Source organism: Chiroxiphia lanceolata, chromosome 2, assembly GCF_009829145.1.
Source record: "Chiroxiphia lanceolata isolate bChiLan1 chromosome 2, bChiLan1.pri, whole genome shotgun sequence".
NCBI lineage: Eukaryota > Metazoa > Chordata > Aves > Passeriformes > Pipridae > Chiroxiphia > Chiroxiphia lanceolata.
In genome coordinates this window covers 686,805-712,081 of record NC_045638.1, presented here as the reverse complement: position 1 = coordinate 712,081, position 25,277 = coordinate 686,805, and the positions used below count along the sequence as shown (strand labels likewise).

The window sequence follows — 25,277 nt, the reverse complement described above, 5'->3', positions numbered from 1 at the left end:
TGGTTCACTTGTTCTTTGTGCTTTACTGGACACCTTCCAGACCCCACAGGAGGCTGAACTTGGGCTCTTGTGCTTTAGGGCACTCAAAACATCTCTCAGCCAACTTTCCCTTTGCTAGTGGTGAACAAGAGGTTTTAGTGTCTGCTAATGACTGATACATGGTTTAAATGTTATTTTCAAGTCGGTTTGGCTGTGCAGGGCACTGGGGTGGCTGTGAGGAAGCAGATGGGAGGAGGCCTCTCGGGGAGGAGTTTGTGGCACAGCTTCCTCCTGGGGAGAGGGAAGGACTAACAGATTTCTTTTTACTTTGCCCTGTGCTGAAAATGATTCAGAGAAGCAGAGTGGGGTGGATATAACAAGAGTATTATTGCCAACGAAAGAAAATCAGCTATAAAAGGAATTTACATTGCAATGATTCACTCCCTGAAAAATCCCATGTTCTCCTACACCCTCCTGTAAAGTGCTGCTATTCCTCAAAGCTTTATCCCACCCTGGAGTGGGAATTTAACCATTTTCTGAGTTTAGTGTTTGTTTCCTTTCCCTGTTCCTCCTTTTCAGTGTCTCTGGCAGAAGGAGGTGCTGGGGGAGCTCAGGAGAAGCCCCCGAGACACATCCCAGGGTCCAGATTTTGCTCGGGATTGTCCCGGCAGCAGCTGTTGGAACCCCTGGGCCAGGGGCCACTCAGGGGGTGGCTCCTCAGTGGTTTCCCTGTCCCTGGGGGATGAAGAGCTGTCACCCTGGGCTGCTGCTCCAGGCTTGGATTCCTTCTCCAGCCACAAGAGCCTGGGGCTCATCCTCCGGGGAATTGTCCAGCTCCTCCAAGCCAGGCACGGCAGGGTCCCTGAGGAACTGCAAAAATCCAGAGAACAACAGTTCAGAGCCCTGTCCTTGGGTAAGAAATTCCAGAGACAACAAGTTGGGAATATTCCATCCTGGACTTCCTTAAACTACACTGGACGAGTTAAAAATACCTTATTTCTGTGGGGGAGGAAAAATAAAACCAATCACACAAACGTCCCTTCGAGTCAGGTAAAGCAGCTGCAGGTCCTGGTTGGGTGTTTGGGGGCTTTTCAAATAAAATTGGGCCCAATGTTGGTTCAATCCCTCTGAGTTAAGAACCTCCAGCTGCAGGAATCCAGCGAGGGCCTGATGGAGAAATGAGCCCCAAGGCCCTGGTTTGACCCAGGTCAGGCAGAGCTGCACCTTCTCCTGTCCCCACAAATCCCTGGGGACTTCCCCCTCCTGCTCTGACTCCTCTCTGCTCCCCTTCCCTCCCACATCAGGCTTCCCAGGGTAATAATGAAATAAAAGATGATCATGAAATAAAAGATGATCATGAAATAAAAGATGATCATGAAATAAAAGATGATCATGAAATAAAAGATAAAAGATGATAATGAAATAAAAGATAAAAGATGATAATGAAATAAAAGATAAAAGATGATAATGAAATAAAAGGTGATAATGAAATAAAAGATAAAAGATGATAATAATGAAATAAAAGATAAAAGATGATAATGAAATAAAAGGTGATAATGAAATAAAAGATAAAAGATGATAATGAAATAAAAGATAAAAGATGATAATGAAATAAAAGGTGATAATGAAATAAAAGATAAAAGATGATAATGAAATAAAAGATAAAAGATGATAATGAAATAAAAGGTGATAATGAAATAAAAGATAAAAGATGATAATAATGAAATAAAAGATAAAAGATGATAATAATGAAATAAAAGATAAAAGATGATAATAATGAAATAAAAGATAAAAGATGATAATAATGAAATAAAAGATAAAAGATGATAATAATGAAATAAAAGATAAAAGATGATAATAATGAAATAAAAGATAAAAGATGATAATGAAATAAAAGATGATAATGAAATAAAAGATGATAATGAAATAAAAGATGATAATGAAATAAAAGATAAAAGATTATGATAATAATGAAATAAAAGATGATAATGAAATAAAAGATAAAAGATGATAATGAAATAAAAGATAAAAGATGATAATGAAATAAAAGATAAAAGATGATAATGAAATAAAAGATAAAAGATGATAATGAAATAAAAGATAAAAGATGATAATGAAATAAAAGATAAAAGATGATAATGAAATAAAAGATGATAATGAAATAAAAGGTGATAATGAAATAAAAGGTGATAATAATGAAATAAAAGGTGATAATAATGAAATAAAAGATGCTAATAATGAAATAAAAGATGCTAATAATGAAATAAAAGATGATCATGAAATAAAAGATGATCATGAAATAAAAGATGATCATGAAATAAAAGATAATAACGAAATAAAAAATAACCAAATAAAATATGATAACGAAATAAAAGATAATGAAATAAAAGATAATAATGAAATAAAAGATAATAGTGAAATAAAAGATAATAATGAAATAAAAGATAATAGTGAAATAAAAGATAATAGTGAAATAAAAGATAATAGTGAAATAAAAGATAGATAATGAAATAAAAGATAGATAATAATGAAATAAAAGACAATAAGCAAAGCACAGAGCAGCAGAGGAGTGGCACAAAGTGAAGGTGGATTTTGCTGAAGCTCCACCTTCTCTGCCCTCCCAGCAAGGCTCAGGAACAAGGGGATCGTTTTTCCAGGTGTGTTAAAAACAAAAAACCCCCAAACCCCTCCATTTCAGCCAATTCCAGACAGAAATGAACCCCAGGTTTGGCTTTTGGGCTCCCTGTAACTCGGGCCCTGAGAGCTCAGATCCTGCTGGGAAAGAAGGAATCACGGGATGTTCCTGGGAACTGCAGGAGCTCCCCTGGAACTGCCTGAAATTCCCGGGAATTTTGTACCCCTGGGCTCCAGGAGAGGCCTGTTGGAAACACATTTTAAAAACTTCAGCACATTGCCTTCTTTTCCTTAATTTCTTTTTTTTCCCCCACTATTTTAATACCCTGTACAGGGATATTTTACTATTTAATACACTTACATGGACTTTATTTACTATTTCAATATATTGTACAAGGATTTTATTTACTGTTTCAATATATTGTACAAGGATTTTATTTACTGTTTCAATATATTGTACAAGGATTTTATTTACTGTTTCAATATATTGTACAAGGATTTTATTTACTGTTTCAATATATTGTACAAGGATTTTATTTACTGTTTCAATATATTGTACAAGGATTTTATTTACTGTTTCAATATATTGTACAAGGATTTTATTTACTGTTTCAATATATTGTACAAGGATTTTATTTACTGTTTCAATATATTGTACAAGGATTTTATTTACTGTTTGAATACACTTACAAGGATTTTTTTATTCATAATGTGTACAAGGATACTATTGGATGCATTATTACAGGGATTTTTTTTTTTTTACTATTTTAACATCCTGCACATTTAATTTTTTACTGTTTTAATATCCTGCACAATTATTTTTTTACCATTCTAATACACTCACATGGACTTTATTTACTATTTAAAAACACTTACAAGGATTCTATTTATTATTTTAATAAATTGGGCAAGGATTTTTTTACTATTTAAATACCTTGCACAAGCATATTTTTACTATTTTATTACACTTACAAGGATTTTTTACTATTTTAATACCCTATACAAGGATATTTTTACTACTTTAATACTTAAAAGGATCTTTTTACTGTTCTATTACCCTCCACAGAGATTTTTTTTTTCACTCTTTTAATATCCTGTGCAAGGATTTTTTTATTATTTTAATACACTTACAAGGATTTTTTTTATTATTTTAACACACAAAGATTTTATTTCCTATTTTAACACCCTGCACAAGGGTATTTTTACTATTTTAATACCCTGTACAAGGATTTTTTAACATTTTAATACACTGACAAGGATTTTTTAAAATTATTTTAATACACTTAAAAGGATCTTTTACTATTTTAATACCCTGTACAAGAATTTTTTTACTATTTTAACACACAAAGATTTTATTTACTATTTTAACACCCTGCACAAGGGTATTTTTACTATTTTAATACACTTACAAGGATTTTTTTACTATTTTATTACCCTCTACAAGGAGTTTTTACTGTTTTAATACCCCCTACAAAGATTTGTTCACTATTTTAATAAACTTACAAGGATTTTAATATTATTTTAATACACTTACAAGGATTTTATTTGCTATATTAATACCCTGTAAAAGAATATTTTTACTATTTTAATACATGTGGATTTATTTACTGTCTTAATACCCTGTACAAGGGTTTTTTTCACTATTTGAAATCATTGTGCAAGGATTTTTTACTATTTAATACAGTGAACAAGGATTTTTTTACTTTTTAAATACCCTGTACAGGGATATTTTTACTATTTAATACCCTGTACAGGGATATTTTTACTATTTAATACCCTGTACAGGGATATTTTTACTATTTAATACCCTGTACAGGAATATTTTTACTGGTTTATTACACTTAGAAAGATTTTTTTACTATTTTAATACCCTGTACAATTATTTTTTTTACCATTTTAATACACTGAGAAGGATTTTTTTTACTATTTAAATACCCTGCACAAGGATTCATTTACTATTTTAATAAGTGAGTGTATTAAAATAGTAAAAAGATCCTTGTAAGTGTATTAAAATAGTATATAGTAATAGTTTTATATATATATAGCATGCTATAGTTGGAGTTATATATTAATATTACTATAGAACTGTTACTATAATGGAGTTATATTACTATAGTAATATTATATATTAATGATATATCAATAATATGTTAATATATGATATAATTATATATAATCTATAACTATATATTAATATATAAAATACTAACAATATGTTAATCTATTAATAATTAATAATATATTAATTATTAATATATTAATAATAAAGTTATATTTTATATTACTATAGTAATACTTATATATTGCATGCCATAGTAACAGTTACATATATATTCATATATATAATGCATGCCATAGTAACAGTTTTAGATATATTTATATATATATATTACATGCCATAGTAACAGTTACATATATATTTATATATATATTGCATGCCATAGTAAGTTTTATATATATTTATATATATATAGCATGCCATAGTAACAGTTATATATATATATACTGCATGCCATAATAACAGTTTTATATATATTTATATATATATATAGCATGCCATAGTAACAGTTTTATATATATTTATATATATATTACATGCCATAGTAACAGTTACATATATATTTTTATATATATTGCATGCCATAGTAAGTTTTATATATATTTATATATATACTGCATGCCATAGTAACAGTTTTATATATATTTATATATATATATATTGCATGCCATAGTAACAGTTTTATATATATATACTGCATGCCATAGTAACAGGTTTTTATATATTTATATATATATATTGCATGCCATAGTAACAGTTTTATATATTTATTGCATGCTATAGTAACAGTTTTATATATATTGCATGCTATAGTTACAGTTATATATATATATTGCGTGCTATAGTAATAGTTATATATATATATAGTGTGCTATAGTAATAGTTATATATATATATAGTGTGCTATAGTAATAGTTATATATATATATATAGTGTGCTATAGTAATAGTTATATATATATATAGTGTGCTATAGTAATAGTTATATATATATATATATAGTGTGCTATAGTAATAGTTATATATATATAGTGTGCTATAGTAATAGTTATATATATATATATATAGTGTGCTATAGTAATAGTCATATATATATATAGTGTGCTATAGTAATAGTCATATATATATATATAGTGTGCTATAGTAATAGTCATATATATATATATATAGTGTGCTATAGTAATAGTCATATATATATATAGTGTGCTATAGTAATAGTCATATATATATATATATAGTGTGCTATAGTAATAGTCATATATATATATAGTGTGCTATAGTAATAGTCATATATATATATAGTGTGCTATAGTAATAGTCATATATATATATATATAGTGTGCTATAGTAATAGTCATATATATATATAGTGTGCTATAGTAATAGTCATATATATATATATAGTGTGCTATAGTAATAGTCATATATATATATATATATAGTGTGCTATAGTAATAGTCATATATATATAGTATGCTATAGTAATAGTCATATATATATATATATATAGTGTGCTATAGTAATAGTCATATATATATATATAGTGTGCTATAGTAATAGTCATATATATATATATAGTGTGCTATAGTAATAGTCATATATATATATATATATAGTGTGCTATAGTAATAGTCATATATATATATATATAGTGTGCTATAGTAATAGTCATATATATATATATAGTGTGCTATAGTAATAGTCATATATATATATATATAGTGTGCTATAGTAATAGTCATATATATATATATATATAGTGTGCTATAGTAATAGTCATATATATATATATATAGTGTGCTATAGTAATAGTAGCTATTGAATAGGAAGCTCCTGTGCAGGACACAGAGTTTGCTGCCTGCACCTCTTATCACTTTATTTTGCTGAGTTTTGGTTGCTGCCTGCACCTCTTATCACTTTATTTTCTAAGTTTTGGGCACACCCCAATACCAACAGTGGCTCCTTTGCTTTCACACCAATGCCCTTGTCCTGCCTGGGGAGTTCTCTCCTGGGGGCTCCCTGGGGATGCTGGGGGAACCCCCCCACGCCCCGGCCCTGCTGTCAGTGCTTTACACCAAAGGCTCCTGCAGTCCCTGCTGCCCCTGTGGCAGCTGTGTGCTGCTGTTCCTGTAACCAGCCAGTACCAGCAGCACGTCAGGAGCTCCTGGAACCTGCTGCTACCCTGGTGCAGGAGAAAACAAACCTCAGGGGATGATCTACTGGGATGCACCCTGAGGTGCCCAGTTCCCGGGGGCAGGGAGTGAGGGAGGATCTGGGCAGGTCTCCAGGGCATCTGACCCCTCCTGTTACCTGGGACCTCACACCTGGACAGGTCCTGGGCCCTGGCAAACTGCCCCATCCCCCGAGGGAAGGGGCCCTGCCTACCCAGCCAAACCCAGCAGGGTCCTGCCCTGGGGCCTGGCCCATAGAGCCACAGCTCAGCATTCTCACAGGACTGCAGGGGAGGCAGGGACCCAAACTGCCCTGAGGACACAGGGATGAGACAGGGATGAGACAGGGACCCAAACTGCCCTGAGGACACAGGGATGAGACAGGGATGAGACAGGGACCCAAACTGTCCTGAGGACACAGGGATGAGACAGGGACCCAAACTGCCCTGAGGACACAGGGATGAGACAGGGACCCAAACTGCCCTGGAGGACACAGGGATGAGACAGGGATGAGACAGGGACCCAAACTGCCCTGAGGACACAGGGATGAGACAGGGACTCAAACCACAACAACTGCAGTCATTGCCCCAGCAGTGAAAAGGAAGAAATGGATAAGGCAAGGGACAGGGCCATAGCAGGGTTTGGCAAAGGAGGAAGAGGAGGAAGAGGAAGAAGGAGAAGGAGTAGAAGGAGGGGAGGGGACAGATAAGAAAGCTGGTCCTTCACCAAAGGGAGTCAGACAAATCCAACAGCAAACCAAGGTTACCCAGCCTCTGACCTCCTCAGAACTCCGGGACTGGCAGAAGGATTCCAGCTGCCAGCCCGGTGAGCAGATTCCTGCCTGGCTGCTTCCATTCTGGGACAACAGGGCTGACAGTCAACTACTGGAAGGTCACAAAGCCCAGCTGGGATCCCTGGCCAGAGACAGTCAAATTGAAAGAGGAATTAGAAAGCAGAGAACAATCTGCAGTCTTTGGAAACGGCTCCTCCCAAGCGTGAGGGAAAGGTATCCATTCAAGGAAGATCTAAGGAGCTCCCCAGGAAAGTGGAGCCACTGCAGATGAAGGTATCCAGGACTTGAGAGAATCAGCAGTGCTGGAAATCCTCTATAGTAACTTAAGAAGGGATGACACCCCCAAAGAGCCAGAGGATGTTCCTTGCATGGTGGCCATGTGGAGGAAGGTGGTTCAAAGTGCCCCTGTGTCATATTCTAACAGCCTGGTACCCAAAGATATTACCCAAAGATGGATCCAGAAACTGCAGAGGTGATGTCCTCCTGGCTTCAAGATGTGGAAGAAACTCTGGGCACCTCCTCACTCCCACGGGCCAGCACCTCATTTCCCAGGGGCAGCCCAAGAGATCTGTCCCCTCCTGCCCCGGGCAGAGGGAAAGGAAGCCCCGAGCTCAGGCCATGTGGTGAACTCTGGTTCTTTCTGTGTGACTGGGGGAAGAAGTGGGATGGTGAACCCACCTCTGAGCTGGAAGCCTGAGCATGTGAATTAAGAGGGAAGGGAAGTGTTAAGAAGGGGTCACCCAGGAAAGCTGCCCATGGAGTTGCCACAGAGACCCAAGAAAGAAAACAGCGACCTCTCAGATGTAAGAGGACTGAAATCAACTGCTCTGATCCTGCTGAGGGGACCTCTGGTCTGGCATGGCAGGGGTCAGACAGTGAATACTCTGAGCAGGACAGGACTGGAGGCCAGGAGGAGCAAAGGGATGATGGGGTCTGCTGGACTGTGTGGATTCAATATTCCAGAGCACGTGAGCTCAGCTCAGATGTAAGAGCTGAGGCAGGAGCAGGAGGGGGGCATTCACTGTCTCCAGTGTCTCCTGCTGAGGATCCATCCATGTTCCCAGACCCTGCTTCCCAGCAGTGCCGACCACGGCTGCTCATGGGAGCAGAGAACAAACCCTGCTCTCTTTGGCTTCTGCACACGCAAGCTCAGCTTTACTTTTTGCTTTAAATAAACTGCCTTCTCCTGACCCATGAGTTGTTTTCCACCTTAATCTCTCCCCTGTCCAGCTGGGGAGGGATAGAGTGGCTGGGTGGGCACCTGGTGCCCAGCCAAGGTCAACCCCCCAATACAGGAAACAGAGGAAAAGCTCCAAGAGAGCCCCAGTTTGGGGCCTGAGGCCGAGACGAGCCAAAAAAGGGGAACAGGAACCCGGGTCAGAGTCATCCTCGGGGTTTTACAGGAAAGCCCAGCACAGTTTGTGTCTCAGCACACAGTAAAATATCATCCAGCTCAGTAACAGAGGAACGAGGTGGGAGATCAGCATCAGACAAGTCACCCTGAGACAACAGTTGTTTATTCCTGTTGGGCAACAACTACCCTGGTTCCTCTTCCCTCTTTTGCAGGAGAAACACAAAACCTCTGCACGTACCTCTTCGAAGTGTGAGGGGATTTTCAAAGGTGGCTGAAACGACTGTTTGATTTTCTTGTGGTGTTTCCACAGGAGCAGCAAACCAGCTGTAGCCAGATTTATAAGGATTAACCCCGAGAGACAGAGCAGGGTGATGAATCCAGCTCTGGTTGCCTCTGGAAAAGCAGAAAAAAAAAATCCATATACCTACAGCAGGTTCATATTTATGGAATCATGGAATGGTTTGGGATGGGAGGGACCTTAAGGATCATCTTATCCCACCCACCCCCTGCCATGGGCAGGGACACCTTCCACCAGCCCAGGGTGCTCCAAGCCCTGTCCAACCTGGCCCTGGACACTTCCAGGGATCCAGGGGCAGCCACAGTTTCTCTGGGCAACCTGGGCCAGGGCACTGGGAAGCCCTCTGGCAGTGGGAAGCCATTCCCCCTTGTCCTGTCCCTCCATCCCTTGTCCCCAGTCCCCCTCCAGCTCTCTTGGAGCCCCTTTAGGCCCTGGAAGGGGCTCTCAGCTCTCCCTGGATCCTTCCCTTCTCCAGGTGAACCCCCCCAGCTCTCCCAGCCTGGCTCCAGAGCAGAGGGGCTCCAGCCCTGGGATCAACTTCAGATTCCAGAGGGGGCCAAACTCCGTTATCCCGTATTCCAGCAGGATTTATGAAGGAAAAGGAAGAGCCCAACACAGATCCTTAATTACTGACTGATGACTCCTGATTATTTTGCCATCAATGACAGCTGTGAACTCTGTGGTGCCCTCAGCACTCCCAACAAACTGGGTATGGAAGGGACCAGCTCAGGTGATCCAGGGCTCATGTTCTACCCCATCCCACTCTACACAAAACTACCCCAACCCCACATACCACTGATGGCAGTTCTGTGACACTCTGGGGCACTTTGCTGTCCTAACAGTTCACCATAGACTCCCTGGAATTCGACCTGAAGGCTAAAGCAATAAAGTGTTGATTCCTTTAGTTTTCCAATTTGGAAGAGTGTATTGGGTGTCTCTTGTTCCTGGTTAAAAGACAAAAAAAAAAAAAAAAAAAAAAGGTGTTACTGTAAAACCAGCCTTGTTCCCAACACAAATATCCCTCCCCCATTTAAGTTTCCCATTCAAAAAACCCAGATTTATTTTTTTATTTTTCCATCACTCAGCTTTCCCACACAAGAGAGGCAGTGAAATATATTCCACCTTTCCTGGATGTTTTGATGCAGCAGCTCAGGCAAAGAGCAAAATATCGGGGGAAGGCAGGGAAAAATTAAACCCTGAGTGGAGCCTTCCCCATTTCTTTCCTGCCTCTCAAATGAAGGTATTGTGTGAGTGTCAGAAAAACACACATTTGGTGCAAGACAGGAAGGAAAGGGAGGTGACTTACTAAGGCCTCTGAAGCGAAAGGGTTTTTAAAATGTTGACATTTTTCTTAAATAAATTAATATTTTTCTACTTCTGTTTTTTAAATATTTGACTTTAGAATTATGTCATTTGGAAGCTTCTTCTTCCTTTTTTTTTTTTAACTTAATACCTCCCCTGCAACACTGGCCTGTGCACAGGAGCAGGAGCAGCAGGAGCACAGGATAGGACCAACACCAAGTCTCAGGATGAACAGGGCCAGCTCATCCCAGCATGTTTCCAACAACCTTCTCTGCCCTGGGAACAGGCACATCAGGCCCTGTGCCCTGCTCCTGCAGCTCCCAGCACAGCAAAGGAGGAAGGAGATTCCAGTTTTCCACATTCCCTAAGCAAACCCTGGAATCAAAAGTCACCTTTGACACAGATTCTCAACCTTGATCTGCAATGGGATTTTAGCCTTTGTTCCACATGGAGGAGAGGAAGATGGGTTTTTAAGTTTGGGAATGCAGCAGTACTTGTGTCAAGGCCAAATTAACTGTCCAAGACTCCCCGTGGTGACATTCATGGGTAGAGACAAAACACAGTCGATTTCTTCCTCCAGTTGTTGTTTTGCCAAGAGCCACTGACTCACATCCCAGTCTCCAAGGCACGAGGAACAAAGGAAATAAGAGAGAACTCTCACCTTTTTCGTGGTCCTTGTTGTGTTCTCCCAGTAGAACACACGATACTGGAAACTGTCCCCGGGCTCAGGTGTGAAAGGGGGGGTGACACTGAGGAGCAGCGAGTCAGAGCTGGCACTCACTCTGCTCACCCTGGGGGGGCCCAGAGTGGCTGGAAACAAACACAGAGAGAGCAGTGAACCCCTGGGATGCACAACAGCTCATGGACTGGCTCCAGCTCCACGGACTCACTGGGGTTGGAAAAGCCCTCCCAGCCCATGGATCCCCCCTGTGCCCCATCCCCACCTTGTCCCCCAGCCCAGAGCACTGAGTGCCACGGCCAGGCCTTCCTGGGACACCTCCAGGGCTGGGCACTCCAAACCTCCCTGGGCAGCCCCTGCCAAGGCCTCACCACCCTTTCCAGCAGCAAATTCCTCCTCCTGTCCAACCTGAGCCTCCCCTGGCCCAGCTGGAGGCCGTTCCCTCTCCTCCTGTCCCTTGTTCCCTGGCAGCAGAGCCCGACCCCCCCCAGCTCCCCCCTCCTGTCAGGGGGTTGCAGAGCCAGAAGGTCCCCCCTGAGCCTCCTTTGCTCCAGGCTGAGCCCCCCCAGCTCCCTCAGCCCCTCCTGCTGCTCCAGCCCCTTCCAAGCTCCGTTCCCTTCCCTGCACACTCTCAGCAAACATAACAAATTTCAACAGCTTTTTCTCAAGAAAGGGAAAACATTTCCTCATGTACTTAATATATTTACAATATTTACCTAGCTGGTAATTCAGTAAACATTAACTAGAAAATACCCAAATTCATCTGCAGTTACTGGCCATTTTTTTTCCTTTGATCAGCCTGCCATGAATTCCATGTTCCCTAAAAACCACAGTGCTTTGAGTCAACAGATTGGAAGAGAAATAACTGCTTTCCCCCTCCTTGCTTTGATGTCTCCATTTGACCTTCAGGGTAAACATGATGATTTCCTTTTGTGAAATACTCTTGAGGTCTAAATCATAAAAAATACAAATAAAGTACTGCCTGTGGTACTTTTTAACAGCAAAATCACCCCTGGCAAGGTCTAGTGGAAGGTGTCCCTGCCCATGGCAGGGGGTGGCACTGGATGAGCTTTAAGGTCCCTCTCAACCCAAACCAGTCTGGGATTCTGTAATTTAAGAAGTGTCCTTGACATTTCTACGCTCTGTCAGGACTATTCATATTTATGAGGACAATTTACATTTATCAGACCATTGGTATTTATCAGGACAGGGATCTGTTCAGCAGAAGCAGGTGGGTTTGCCTCAGACTGCCACAAATCCAAGGGGTTCGTGTGGGCAGTGCTCAGGGGGGAAATGAGAAAGTGGAAAACTCCCCAACAAAAGGATGTTGTGGCTCTGGGAAGGCTCAACCACCCCAGGAAACCCATGTTTCTCTCGTGACACCTGCTGAGACAGCCCTGACCCACCACAGCAGAACCAGGGAGGGTCAAATCCCAGCGAGACCTCGTTGTCTTTGTGGGCAAACACCTCCAACCCTCTCACCTTGACTCTGCACAACAGAGCTGAAAACGTGGAACAGTTTTCTCAAAGAAATCTCCTTGGAGAGAGAGAAAGAGAGACAGAGGCAGAGCCAGTGACAGCAAAGGCAGCACTTACTGTCCCTCTCTGCCACAAAGGGCCCTGCCTGCACCCAGGCCGAGGGGAGCTGCCCCAGCTCAGCCCTCACGCGCAGGAAGATCGTCCAGCGCCGCTTCTGAATCTCCAGGGGGAACCCACACTGGGTCCGGGGGATCCGGGTGCAGTTCATCTCATTCCACACAGGAAAGGCCCCTCTGCTTCGCCAGAAAAGCACAAATAAACACGGTAGAACAGTGCAAGCACCCAAACTAATCCCTCCCACCCAGACGATTCTGGTAAGGAGATAACGTGGTACAAACCCACGGCTTTCACCTGGGCACAACCCCAGGGCCCCCTCAGCACCTCCATCTCCCCAGGGGAAATAAATTAAATTGAAATGGGAAAATTAAAATTAACCAGAGAGAATCAGACTAAAATTCTGCAGGGAACTGGCCAACATTTCTGGCTGCTCTTCACGTCTCCAATCTTTCCTCAGCTCAGTGAACATATCACAGCCTCTGAGATGCTGCTTTTGGAGATACACAAAAGCATATGGGATAAAAAAAACATGCTTTTGTTTCTGTGCTTATTCATACTAACACTTCTCAGGTTTTTAAAACCAATTAGAACAAAATGAGCTGCTTGTAGAACCGTTTACTCACGTTTTATAGTGGACTGTGTATAACACTGAGCCTGTCTCCACTGGAACAGGAGACCATCTCAGCAAACTATGGAAGTTATAGGAATAAATCTCCACATCCTCTGGAGCTGGTAAATGGGGAGAAGGTTCTAAAGTAAGAAGAGGAATAAAAATAATTATTGAAATGTTCAAGCGCACCAAATCTTGGTCTCCAAATTCCCTCACCACGTGTCATAATTTCACTGCTGTCACATCATGTATCACATCTGCAGTACTATCACCATACACCACATTTTCACTGCTTCTCAGGCAAAACCATTTCTCCTCCTCCTCCTCACCTCGTTTCCAGCTGCACTGGCACTGATACAATTCAGTGGGGAGGCCCTGGCCCAGGTTGCCCAGAGAAGCTGTGGCTGCCCCTGGATCCCTGGAAGTGTCCAAGGCCAGGTTGGACGGGGCTTGGAGCAACCTGGGCTGGTGGGAGGTGTCCCTGCCCATGGCAGGGGTGGCACTGGATGGGCTTTATGATTCCTCTCAACCCAAACCAGTCTGGGATTCTTTGTTTGTATGGCTTGAACTCCCTGTTTTCATTCATTCCATGCAGAACATAATGCTGAAAGCACCAAAATACCAAGTCCAGCACAAAACAACAAACCCCACCCAGGCCCATGAAGCCATAAATTAAGGTCCCAGAATCAAGGCTGGGAGAGCCCTCCAGGATCACCCAGTCCCACCCCAGCACAACCACAATCACTCCCAATCCATGTCCCCAAGGGCCTCTTCAACACTCCCAGACACAGGGACTCCACCACCTCCCTGGGACACTTATTCCAAGGCCTGACCACTCTGACAGGGAAAATTGTTTCTAATCTCCAATCTGAACCTGCCCTGGTGCAGTTTGAGGCCATTTCCTCTCCTCCTTTCCCTTGGACATGGCAGCAGAGCCCGACCCCCCCTCCCTGCCCCCTCCTGTCAGGGAGTTGGGGAGAGCAATGAGGTCCCCCCTGAGCCTCCTCTTCTCCAGACAAACCCCCCCAGCTCCCTCAGCTGCTCCTCCTAGGACACATTTCCTAAACCCTTCCCCAAGGCCCTCCAACCCCTGGTCATTACAGCAGCTCACCTATTCCAATTACCTGCATCCCACCTCTGACTGTCCTCACAACCCAGAGCACATCTTCCCGGACCATCTGCCCCCTGTTAACTTGGAAAGCACTGAGGTCACCTCAGTGACAACTTCCAGGGGACAGCTGGAGACAAAACCCCTTCAGCCCCACTCGCAAACCTCGAGTTCTGCCAACTCTGAAACGCATTTCACCACGTGGGAGAGGACAGAGGCCTCTGCTCGAGGTGTGGCTGCTGTTGGGGGGGTGCCCACCCAAACTCTGCCACACCACGAGCTCCTGGGTGTGCACAGACCACAGTCACACTCCTGGGTGTGCACAGACCACAGTCACACTCCTGGGTGTGCACAGACCACAGTCACACTCCAGCACCTGCTCAGGAGGTGACAGGGAAGCCAAGAGTGAAGGGTGCTGTGTCTCCACAACAGAGGAAACACTTCCTGCAGGCCCAGAGGGGAGGAGGGATCTGCCCAGGCTGGAACAGGGCCAAGGGACAGGCACAGTGCAGAGGAGGGACAGACAAACCCAGGGGAGGGAGGGAGAGCAGCCAAGCAAAGGGGAAAGAGCCAAGGGCTGGGGAATGGGGGGCAGCAGAAGCAAAGAAAGGCAGAGGAGAAGGGGGGGAGCAGCTGGAGGGAGAGGGGAGCTGGCAAACAGGGAGAAGCAGCAGCCTGGAGAACCCAAACACACAGGAAGACAAGGACAAGGCCGAGGCTGCAAGCAGGGCCAGCTCCAGCATCACTGCTGGCTGCTAAGGGCTCTCTCCAGGTGTACCCCAGAACCTCCAAGGACCAGCCCTGCTGGGCAACACCTTCACTGCTGTCCCAGGAGGGAGGAAGGTTTTGGTTTTGTCTGTGCAGTGATCCCCTTATACCGTGAGAATCACAGAACCAGGGAATGGTTTGGGTTGGGAGGGACCTCAAAGCCCATCCAGTGCCACCCCTGCCATGGGCAGGGACACCTTCCACCAGCCCAGGGTGCTCCAAGCCCCGTCCAACCTGGCCTGACAAAGACAACCATGACATGAAATTATATCCCCCAGCAGAAGATTTCATTTTGTGTTCTGGAGACAGCAGTCTCCCAAGATACAGTTTATTTTTACATAAATAAGATCACAAGATCAAGGCTTCCTTGGGAATATGGGGATAATGTTAAAAAGTTTGGGGTTTTTTGATTTCTACATCAAGTTGCATTAAACTCTTAAGTCCAAAATACAAAATCATAGTTGAGCCCTTGTTTTCCCAGAGAATTGTGTCTGCCCCATTTCTGCAAGTATCCAAGGCCAGGTTGGATGGGGCTTGGAGCAACCTGGGCTGGTGGAAGGTGTCCCTGCCCATGGTAGGGGGTGGCACTGGATGGGCTTTAAGGTCTCTCCCACCCCAAGCCAGTCTGGGATTCTCTCAAAGGTTTAATTAGGTCTGTCACTAATTTCTTAGCCTCAAGTCTGAGCAGTGCTCTCAGTAAACACACACGGCCCCAGGCCCCCACTGCCTCATTCAGCACTGCAAACCTGTTTGAGGTTCCTTCCAGCTCCCTACACTGTTCAACCCTGGGTACTTTAAAAGCCCCGGGCAACCTTCATTCATGAGAAGTTTTCACCTCCCAGCCACACAGATTCTCTCTTGCACTCTCACTGCTGGTCTGGCATGTGGTGAGGTATCTCACACCATCAGTCATCTGTGCTCTCAGACATGACACACACCAAGGCTACAAAATCCCCGAGAGCTCTGAGAACGAAACACAAGACGCAGCAACTGCGCCCTTTCTAAACAAAGACAGAAAACACCAGTGAAGGACAAGGGTTACATGGGATATTGGGAAGGAATTCCTGGCTGGTCCCCCCTGAGCCTCCTTTGCTCCAGGCTGAGCCCCCCCAGCTCCCTCAGCCCCTCCTGCTGCTCCAGCCCCTTCCCCAGCTCCGTTCCCTTCCCTGCACACGCTCCAGCCCCTCCGTGTCCTTACTGTGTAATGATTGTGACCTGAGCTTCCAAAAGAACAGACAGCCCTTCAACTCCTACCCTAATTTACCTGACACCCATTTCCCTAAAAAGACGAGGGACTGTTTCCACCCTGATCTTGGCAGAAGGGCCCCATCTGCTGTGGCTGGAAAAGATGTTCACAAGGACAAGACCTGAAAAGACACAGGGAATGGCTTCCCAGTGCCAGAGGGCAGGGTTAGGTGGGATATTGGGAAGGAATTGTTCCCTGGGAGGGTGGGGAGGCCCTGGCACAGGTTGCCCAGAGAAGCTGTGGCTGCCCCTGGATTCCTGGAAGTGTCCAAGGCCAGGTTGGAGCAACCTGGGCTGGTGGAAGGTGTCCCTGCCCATGGCAGGGGTGGCACTGGATGGGCTTTAAGGTCCCTTCCCACCCAACTCAGTCTGGGATCCCATGTCTGCACACGGATTAGTGTCTGGAAACACATCATTTCCCCCGCCAGCTGAAAAAAAAAAAACCACCGACAAAGTCATCAGACCTCTGGTTCTGCAGCTGAACATGAGGATGCCTCGTGCCAGGGGGGGCCCTCACTGCTCACCCAGGAGCTGCTTTCACAACACACCCGGGGAACATTTCCGTCAGATCTCGCACCCCTGACCAGGGCGGTGACATTACCGCCTGAAATCGCACACTCGGCTCCTTCACCGCCTCTGTTTTTCAGTAACTCAAAGCAACAAACACTCCAAACCCAGCAACCGCAGACCCAGGCACCCCAAAAACCCGAACCACCTCAGGCAGGGAAAGGCCGAAAACGCTCCACCCTTCCTTTCTCCTGGGAGAGGGGGGGAGTTTCCCCACACCCGGTTCTTTTCAGAGCAGCTGCCAAAAAACAACGCTCAGATTGTTTGGTTTGGTTTGTTTTTGTTTTTTTTTTCTGTCTTTCACGCGGCGGAGTGCGAAGCCGCAAAAGACACGAGCGAGTGAAAGCAGCTCGGCCTCGGGCTCCGTCCTGGCCCTCGGCGATCCCTGAGCGCCGGCACGAAGAAATCAGCGTTTTGCTAAACCGCCAAAAAACAGAAATCTGTGGGGTTTTGGGGTGGGTTTTTTTAAATGGATTTTTCAGTGACACACCGAATCGAGCCCCTCCAGGCCCACGGAAAGCCGGCGGGAGGAACCGCGAGGGGAGGCCCCGGGCACGGCCCCGGCCCCGTCCGGGGCCGGGGCCGTGCCCGGGGCCTCCCCTCGCGGTTCCTCCCGCCGGGATTGCGGGGGCTCCAGAGCATCCCCCCCACCCCCACCCGCACCCCCAGGACTCACCTGCGCCCGCCGAGCCCAGGAGGATGAGGAGGATGAGGAGGAAGAGGAACAGGAGGCCTCGCAGCGGCGCCCGGCCCGGCATGGCCCGGCTGGCGGGCTTAGCTAGGCCGGGCTTAGCTGGGCCGGGCCGGGGCCTCACGCTCCATATCCCGGTGCGGCGCCTCCGTCCGCCTCCTCTTCCTCCTCCTCCTCCTCTTCCTCCGCCCCCCGAGAAGGCAGAGCCAGCCCTGGCCCCGCCTGAGCCGCTCGGGAGGGGCCCCCGGGGGGGGGAATCCGGCGATGGGGATGTGCTACAGCCTCCCCCGAGGGCTGCCCCTGCTCCGGCACTTGCCCCCTGTCTCTGCCCTGGCCCCTTGTCCTGCTCCTTATCCCTCTCCTGCGTCTGCTCTTGTCCCTCCCCTGTCCCTCCCCCTGCCCCTGCCCTTCGCCTTCTCCTGCTTCTTCTCCCTGCTCCTGTCCCTCCCCTGTCTCTGTCCCTACCCCTGCCCTTGTCCTTCGCCTTCTCCTGCTTCTTCTCCCTCTCCTGTCCCTCCCCTGTCCCTGTCCCTCCTCCTGTCCTTCCCCTGTCCCTACCCCTGCCCTTGTCATTCGCCTTCTCCTGCCCCTGTCTCTGCTCCCGGTCCCTTTTCCTGCTTCTTCTCCCTCTCCTGTCCCTCCCCTGTCTCTGTCCCTGCCCCTGTCCTTCGCCTTCTCCTGCTTCTTCTCCCTCTCCTGTCACTGCTCCTGTCTCTGTCCCTACCCCTGTCCTTGTCCTTCACCTTCTCCCGCCCCTGTCTCTGCTCCCCGTCCCTTCTCCTGCTTCTTCTCCCTCTCCTGTCACTGCCCCTGTCCCTACCCCTGCCCCTGTCTCTCTCCCTGCCCCTACTCCCTCTTCTGCCCCTGTCCCTATCCCCGTCCCTCTCCCGGCCCCAGCTGCTGCCCCTTCCCCTGCCCTGGCTCCTGTCGTGCCCCTATCCCTGCCCTTGTCCCCTGTCCCGGTCCCTGCCCCAGCTCCAGCCCCTACCCCCGTCCCTTCCTTTCCTGCCCCTTTCCCTGCCCCGGCTCCAGCCCCTACCCCCGTCCCTTCCCCTCCTGCCCCCTTCCCTGTCCCTGCTCTTGCCCCGGCCCCTGTCCCTTGTCTCCAGCCCTTCCCCCGTCCCGGTCCCTGCCCCTGCGTGCGGTCGATGTGAGAAAATATCGCCATGAAGTGGTTGAAGTTCCCCACTTTTCTCCGGCTGCATCGAACGTGACACCAGCCCGTGGTTACCCCCGACCGCACCCCTTCGCTGATGCTGCTGATAACACAATATTCGGGTTAAAAACGCCCCAGGTGGTGCCGGGAGGCTGCGTTCCTCCCCCCATCGCTGCTTTAACAGAGGGGTTGTTTTAAAATAATTCGCTAGCAGGGATTTTAATTTTTAGGTTTTAAATTAGGTTTTAATGTAAGAGCTTTGACATGGCTTTAGTTAAAAGCACCATAAAGCAGGGGGGTATTTCATGTGTCTCCTGAACTCTTAAATACTCTTAAACACTTCAAAGAGAAAATATAGGGGTTTATTATTATTATTATTATTAGGCAATCAGCAGGATTGCCAGCAGAGGACACCGTGCAGGGTTAGGGTACTTAAAACATCTTCAGTTAGTACAGATGATGTTGGGCTGCCTGAATTTCCTGAGCAGAGCTGGCACAAGGAAAAAAGAGCTGGCACAAAGAAAGTCTTGTGGTCAGAGCACTCAGTAAGGGCTGGGCAGCTTTGATTCCCAACGGAGCTCGGATGAATCACCCGGTTCCCGCTGTACTTCAGCCCTTTCCCCACCGAAAGAGAGATTTCTCCCTTTCTCTTAGCCCTGCTCTTATCTCCTGCAACTCTCAGGGCAGACTCTGTCTGCAGGGAGGAGCAGTAATAAAACAGGTCAGAACCTGTTAAAAGGTTAAAGCCTTTTAACGCTGACAAAAATGATGAATGTTAGGAAATAGAATTTATTAAAAAAAGAAAAGAAAAAAAAAAAAAGAAAAAAAAAAAGGAAACGCGGCAAACTGACGGTTGTTGATGATCACCATCAGACGAGCCGAAAGGGGCTGATGGAGATTACAGTCAGCCAGCTGCAGACTGAGCCTGTTTTCCCTGCACTCGACGTGCCTGACCTTGCCCTGAACCCTTCTGGGAAGGGGTGACTCACCCCTCGGAACGGTTCTGCTGAAACCGTCTGCTCCAGGAGCTTCTCTTTGGGATTCCCCTGTGCCGGGGCTGTGCTGACACAGATCCTTTAATCACCCCCGAAGCCAGCGCAGGAATTCCAGCCATGCATTGCCTGGAGCGACTGCAGGGGCAGTTCTGGGACAGGCGCCCGGGCCAAGCTGTGACAGCCCCACAGCTTCTAAGCAGGGCCATTAAACTGCAGAACAGCGTGTTCAGGAGCACATTCATTGCAGTGCAGCTCACATTCAGGCACTAACAAGATTTTGATTCACTGAGGAAACGTGGAGCAACTCGAAACTACAGAAACTCGAGACAGGGCTGAGGCAGAGGGGTTTCCCTCCTCCCTGCTGCTGACAGACGCTGTTACAGAAATCCCAGACCTTGGCATGTGTGTTCGCCCTTTCCCAGCCCAGAGAGGAAACTTGGGCAGGCTTTGGGTTTCATCCCAGCTGATCCCTCTCTTGCCTTGAGCTTCCTCCTAAGTCAAAGCCCAAGAAATTACTATCTGAGAGTCTTCTCTGGTAGGAGGGAGGTCAAAATGGTTGTGCCTTCATGAAAAAATGGAATGTGTGGTTTTTACCCTCAGTGGATGAGGGATGACTTCTTAAAACTGGGAGCTTAAGGAGAACAGAGAGAACAGAGAATAAAGGGATTTAATGGAGAGAAGAGAGAGCTGGAGGAGATGCAACATCTGATCCTGACATCCTGAACCCAGGAAATCTGCAGAACCTACAGATTCAGAGATAATTCTGTATATTGCTTTCTTTTCCTTGAGCTTAGGGAGCAGAAAGCAAAGTCAATGTCAAATCAGACGGGAAGGGGTAAATGATCCTGTGATTTTTCTGCAGCCAAATTTCTGGTGCAGAACCTTGAAAATACATTTGAATTCATGAAAAATAAGGAAGTTCTCCAAAAATAACACACAGATAGAGTTGAAATGAATCCATTGACAGACTGAGGGACATCTCTTACATCAGGTAGTGATCGGAAGCTGAGCAATTTTAGGACCAGAATGGTTTGAGAGGCAAATCAACCCCTTCCTTGTGTTCCTCCATCCCCCTCCTCTTCCAGATGTCTCATGCAAAGAACCACATTCTGTTAAGAAACTGAAACAAGGAAGCAAATAAAGAAGAAGAATCTCCCTCCTATTCAAACCACAAAGCCTTAAACAAACTCCAGACTTCTTTTGCCAAAAGCTCTTCAAACTCTCACCTCATTAAAAGCAGCTCCTGGTGTTTGCTGCTTGGATTTTCAATCTTCTTCCTGGAAGAGAAGTGGAATTGAGCTGTTTGATATTGGCCTGACATGAAAAGGAATACAGGTCTTAGAGAAGCCCCAAACTGGCCTGTTCAGCCTCAAATCCTCCCCCTGCAGACTTTGCTGTGGTGGCTCTGCTGATGTGTGCGAGAAAGCTGGGAAGACCTGGACCCTCCTCTGCCAGCTGGGGCCTTCTGGAGGTCATGGAAGGGTATTGGGATGTGTAAAGGGGCATCTCCAATGCAGCAAGACATCTTGGTTCCAATCTCCCATCTCTCCCTGCCCTCTGGCAGTGGGAAGCCATTCCCTGTGTCCTGTCCCTCCATCCCTTGTCCCCAGTCCCTCTCCAGCTCTCCTGGAGCCCCTTTAGGCCTTGGAAGGGGCTCTCAGCTCTCCCTGGAGCCTTCTCTCCTCGAGCACTGGAAGGTGCTACACCTAAAGGCACAGACAGTGAAGTTATGTCACCCCAGGGAAGAGATCTGAGTTTTCACTGGACAGTTGGAGCTGTCACAGTTGGTATTTCCATGTGGTAGCACAGGGAAGTGTTTGTAACCCCAGGACACACCAGCCAGCAGTTGATATCCAGGCAAAAGGCAGGAGACACTTGTATTTCTTTAGCAGTTAATGCAGATGTGTCACAGCAGGAGCTTGGCCCCACTGAGCTCCAGGTTCTCCTCTCCCACTCACAGGCACAGCAGCAAACTGGACCCAGAGTGCCAGGACACAGGGAATGGCTTCCCACTGCCAGAGGGCAGGGTTAGGTGGGATTTTGGGAAGGAATTCCTGGCTGTGAGGATGGGGAGCGGCTGGGCTAGAATTCCCAGAGAAGCTGTGGCTGCCCCTGGATCCCTGGAAGTGCCCAAGGCCAGGCTGGACAGGGCTTGGAGCAACCTGGGCTGGTGGAAGGTGTCCCTGCCCATGGCAGGGGTGGCACTGGATGGGCTTTGAGGTCCCTTCCAACTCAAACTCTTCCATGATTCCATGATTTCATATGAGGCTCAGGTGACACTGTTTCTGCCTGTTAAAAGGGGAGTTGACAAAGGAAAAAAGCAACACCTCCCTCCCCGTGTTTTGTTTGCCTGTTCTGAACCAGAGCAGGGTTTAGGATGTTTACTGGTAAATTGAGAACCAGAACAGGCTTTCCTGGAGGCCTCGAGCCTGTTGCAGTGTCTGCATTTCAGCAGGCTGGGAGGCTTAACGTAAAAAAAATATGGTTTTAGTGATTCATTTACAGTAACTCCTGATGAAATCGAGTCTCCTTGAGGCAGGGAGGAAGTACAGGAGTTAGTCATGCAAACAGCCTGCTCTGAGCACTTTGTATAACAGCAAACCCAGCTGGACTTATGTGGAGATAAATACCCCATATATCTCCTGGAGATAACCTTGGCCTGCAGATCATCACTTCTAAGAAGAGGTGTGTCTTGATGGCTGAAATTCACCCTTCATTTAAGAGGCCTGGGCATGATACTGAGAGTTGTGAATAGTTTTTGTAACGAAAAGACCACAGTGGCTGAAAAAAAGCAAGTTCCTCAAATAGTGACATTTAGAGAGAATCAGAATCAGGGAAGGTTTGGGTTGGGAGGGACCTCAAAGCCCATCCAGTGCCACCCCTGCCACGGGCAGGGACACTTTCCACCAGCCCAGGGTGCTCCAAGCCCCGTCCAACCTGGCCTGGGACACTTCCAGGGATCTCTGGGCAACCTGTGCCAGGGCCTCCCCACCCTCCCAGCCAGGAATTCCTTCACAATATCCCATCTCTCCCTGCCCTCTGGCAGTGGGAAGCCATTCCCTGTGTCCTGTCCCTCCATCCCTTGTCCCCAGTCCCTCTCCAGCTCTCCTGGAGCCCCTTTAGGCCCTGCAAGGGGCTCTCAGCTCTCCCTGGATCCTTCTCTTCTCCAGGTGAACCCCCCCAGCTCTCCCAGCCTGGCTCCAGAGGGGCTCCAGCCCTTGGAGCATCTCTGTGGTCCCTCTGAACGAGGATCCCACCTTGATGCAGAATTGCACTTTTTGGTGAGGAAGCTTTCAAAGGGATGGAGTGGGAGCTGAAAACAGATTAATTAAAATCAAATGAGGTAAAGAGAAATGAACTAAAATCAATTTGAAGAGCACACCCTGAGGCACATTCTCTGATCAAATATTAGTTCTGGTGATGAAAGGTTCACATCCCACACCACCAGAATCACCCCTAATCCCTGTCCCCAAGGGCCACATCCAAACACCTCTGGAACACTCCCAGACACAGGGACTCCACCACCTCCCTGGGACACTGATTCCAAGGGCTGACCACTCCCTGTCAGGGAAAAATTGTTTCTAATCTCTGATCTGAACAAGAAAGTGAGGGATGAGAGAAAACTGGCCACAGCAGCAAAGCCAATGAGCTTTTAGGAGGTCACCAAGGGCCTCCCAACAAAAAAAAGGCAGTTTGTGAGGAAGGTGTGAAAGGAAATTTGCTGTGACCCAGGCAAGGAACTGGGCAGAACTGAGAGGAGGGGGATGCTCCTCATTTTATAAACATGGACAGCCAGGAGTGACTGACACAGGCAGGGGAAGGAGAGTCCACCCAGCAGCTGCTGCTCCTTGGGGCTGGAAACCTGGGCTGGGTTTGGAGAAGAATTTAGATTGTGTCCCATTTATACATTCACAGCCTCAACACCAACACGAGTTTAAAAGGACTATAAATGTTTCATCCCCCCCACAGGGGAAAGACACCAAACCACCACCATCTGCCAGATTTTTCAGCTTCCCAACCATGGAATTTCCTGGAGGTGTTTTACCTCCAGGGAGGTGGTGGGGTCACAGTCTTGGAGGTGTTTTCCAGCCTTAATGGTTGTGGGATGTGTCTGACCCAGTTTAAATGTGCAAGACTCAGGGATTCTCTGCTGCAGGGAGTGGATTTTGGACATTTATTTCCAAATATCAGAGTCCTCAGGGCAAATCCTCAAAGAAACAACCCTGGAGGAGCCATTAAGGAACCAAAAATCTTATGAGTCAGGATAAGAACTGGCCACATGTGCCCAAAGAAGCCACGTGGTGTTCAAATAATTGGCAAATATCTGTGGTTGGTATTAGAGAATAATAATAACCACTAATAACAACCACCTTGGTGTAGTTTGTGGTATTTTTGTGCAGAGCTATACCTGAAGTACAGGTTTCTTTCCAAAGTCAGTATCTAAAAAGAGGTGTTTTTAAACAAAATGACACATTTATACACCAACCTTGAATCTCATGTGAAATTCTAGAAGGACAAAAAATTAAAAAAAAAGAAAAAATCAGTATTGGGACATACTTTAAATAACAGCTTTGCTTCACTCCACAGCCAGTCCTTCATAAATATGTAGATATGGAATACAGGCAAGAATCTAAGGAGTGGGGCACAAAACTCCTGCCTCGTTTGGGTATTTAAATTTGAAATCAGTCTCTTTTTAAGAGACTTCGATGGAGCTGGTTTTTAATTTGCTGTCCCGAGGTCAGCAGAGGGAGCTCAAGGCATCAGGTACCTCCAGAGCTGCTGGGCAGGGGAACCCCCTCCCCTTTCCCGGGGCTGGAGACCATCCCTGGATGGGAAGGAATCCCTCAGGGAAGGAGAGGGAACGCGGCTCCGAAAAGCTAAAAAAGCTGCCCCGACACCATTTTTGTTCAGAATATGCTTTGCTTTTGCTACCTTAGGGAAAGGGCATCACCCAGACAACAGGGTCGGATCTGGGATAATTCCCAGGCTGTTTCTGGGATGCTGGAAACTGCAGGAAAGAGGAAACGAGTCAAAAGTCCAGGACAAGTTTCTGAGCGTGGTGTGTCCAGGAGCAAACCCTGCTCAGGCACGAGTTCCTTTGGTTCTCCAGCACATCAACCACACCGTGTGCTGCTCTTCTCGGGGGGGGAATTACTAATTACAGTCATTTGGCACTTACTGACAGATGGTTCAGCAGCCCTGAGCAAACTGCCCCAGGTCTGCACCTCCTTCTGTCAAACCAGCAGTTCCCTTTATTCCAGCTGGGTCCGGGG

The 25,277-nt window shown here is 46.4% G+C and overlaps 1 protein-coding gene across 2 annotated transcripts; it reads right to left on the bottom strand.

Annotated features, from left to right (window-relative positions):
- On the bottom strand, positions 1-18,256 carry IFNGR2 (interferon gamma receptor 2). Of its 2 annotated transcripts, none has more exons than XM_032680151.1 (7): positions 17,839-18,256; positions 13,488-13,614; positions 12,865-13,040; positions 11,251-11,399; positions 10,081-10,231; positions 9,228-9,382; positions 1-849 (listed from the first exon to the last, which is right to left on the bottom strand). In XM_032680151.1, the coding sequence occupies exons 1-7, from the start codon at positions 17,918-17,920 to the stop codon at positions 733-735; spliced, it is 957 nt and encodes a 318-aa protein (XP_032536042.1). In that variant the 5' UTR covers positions 17,921-18,256; the 3' UTR covers positions 1-732. The 2 variants fall into 2 exon arrangements, with proteins under 2 accessions (XP_032536042.1, XP_032536043.1); XM_032680152.1 differs by lacking the exon at positions 17,839-18,256 and adding an exon at positions 17,060-17,279.
- Positions 18,257-25,277: the final 7,021 nt, after the last annotated feature.

What these genes read in the sequence shown, in the direction of transcription:
- IFNGR2 (XM_032680151.1), bottom strand. Translation starts at nt 17,920, where the DNA reads ATGCCGGGCCGGGCGCCGCTGCGAGGCCTCCTGTTCCTCTTCCTCCTC. An exon ending in CCTGGGCTCGGCGGGCGCAG is followed by an intron (nt 13,615 to 17,838) that starts GTGAGTCCTGGG and finishes TTCTTACTTTAG; the next exon opens with AACCTTCTCCCCATTTACCA. An exon ending in TCACAGAACTGCCATCAGTG is followed by an intron (nt 9,383 to 10,080) that starts GTATGTGGGGTT and finishes CTGCTTTTCCAG; the next exon opens with AGGCAACCAGAGCTGGATTC.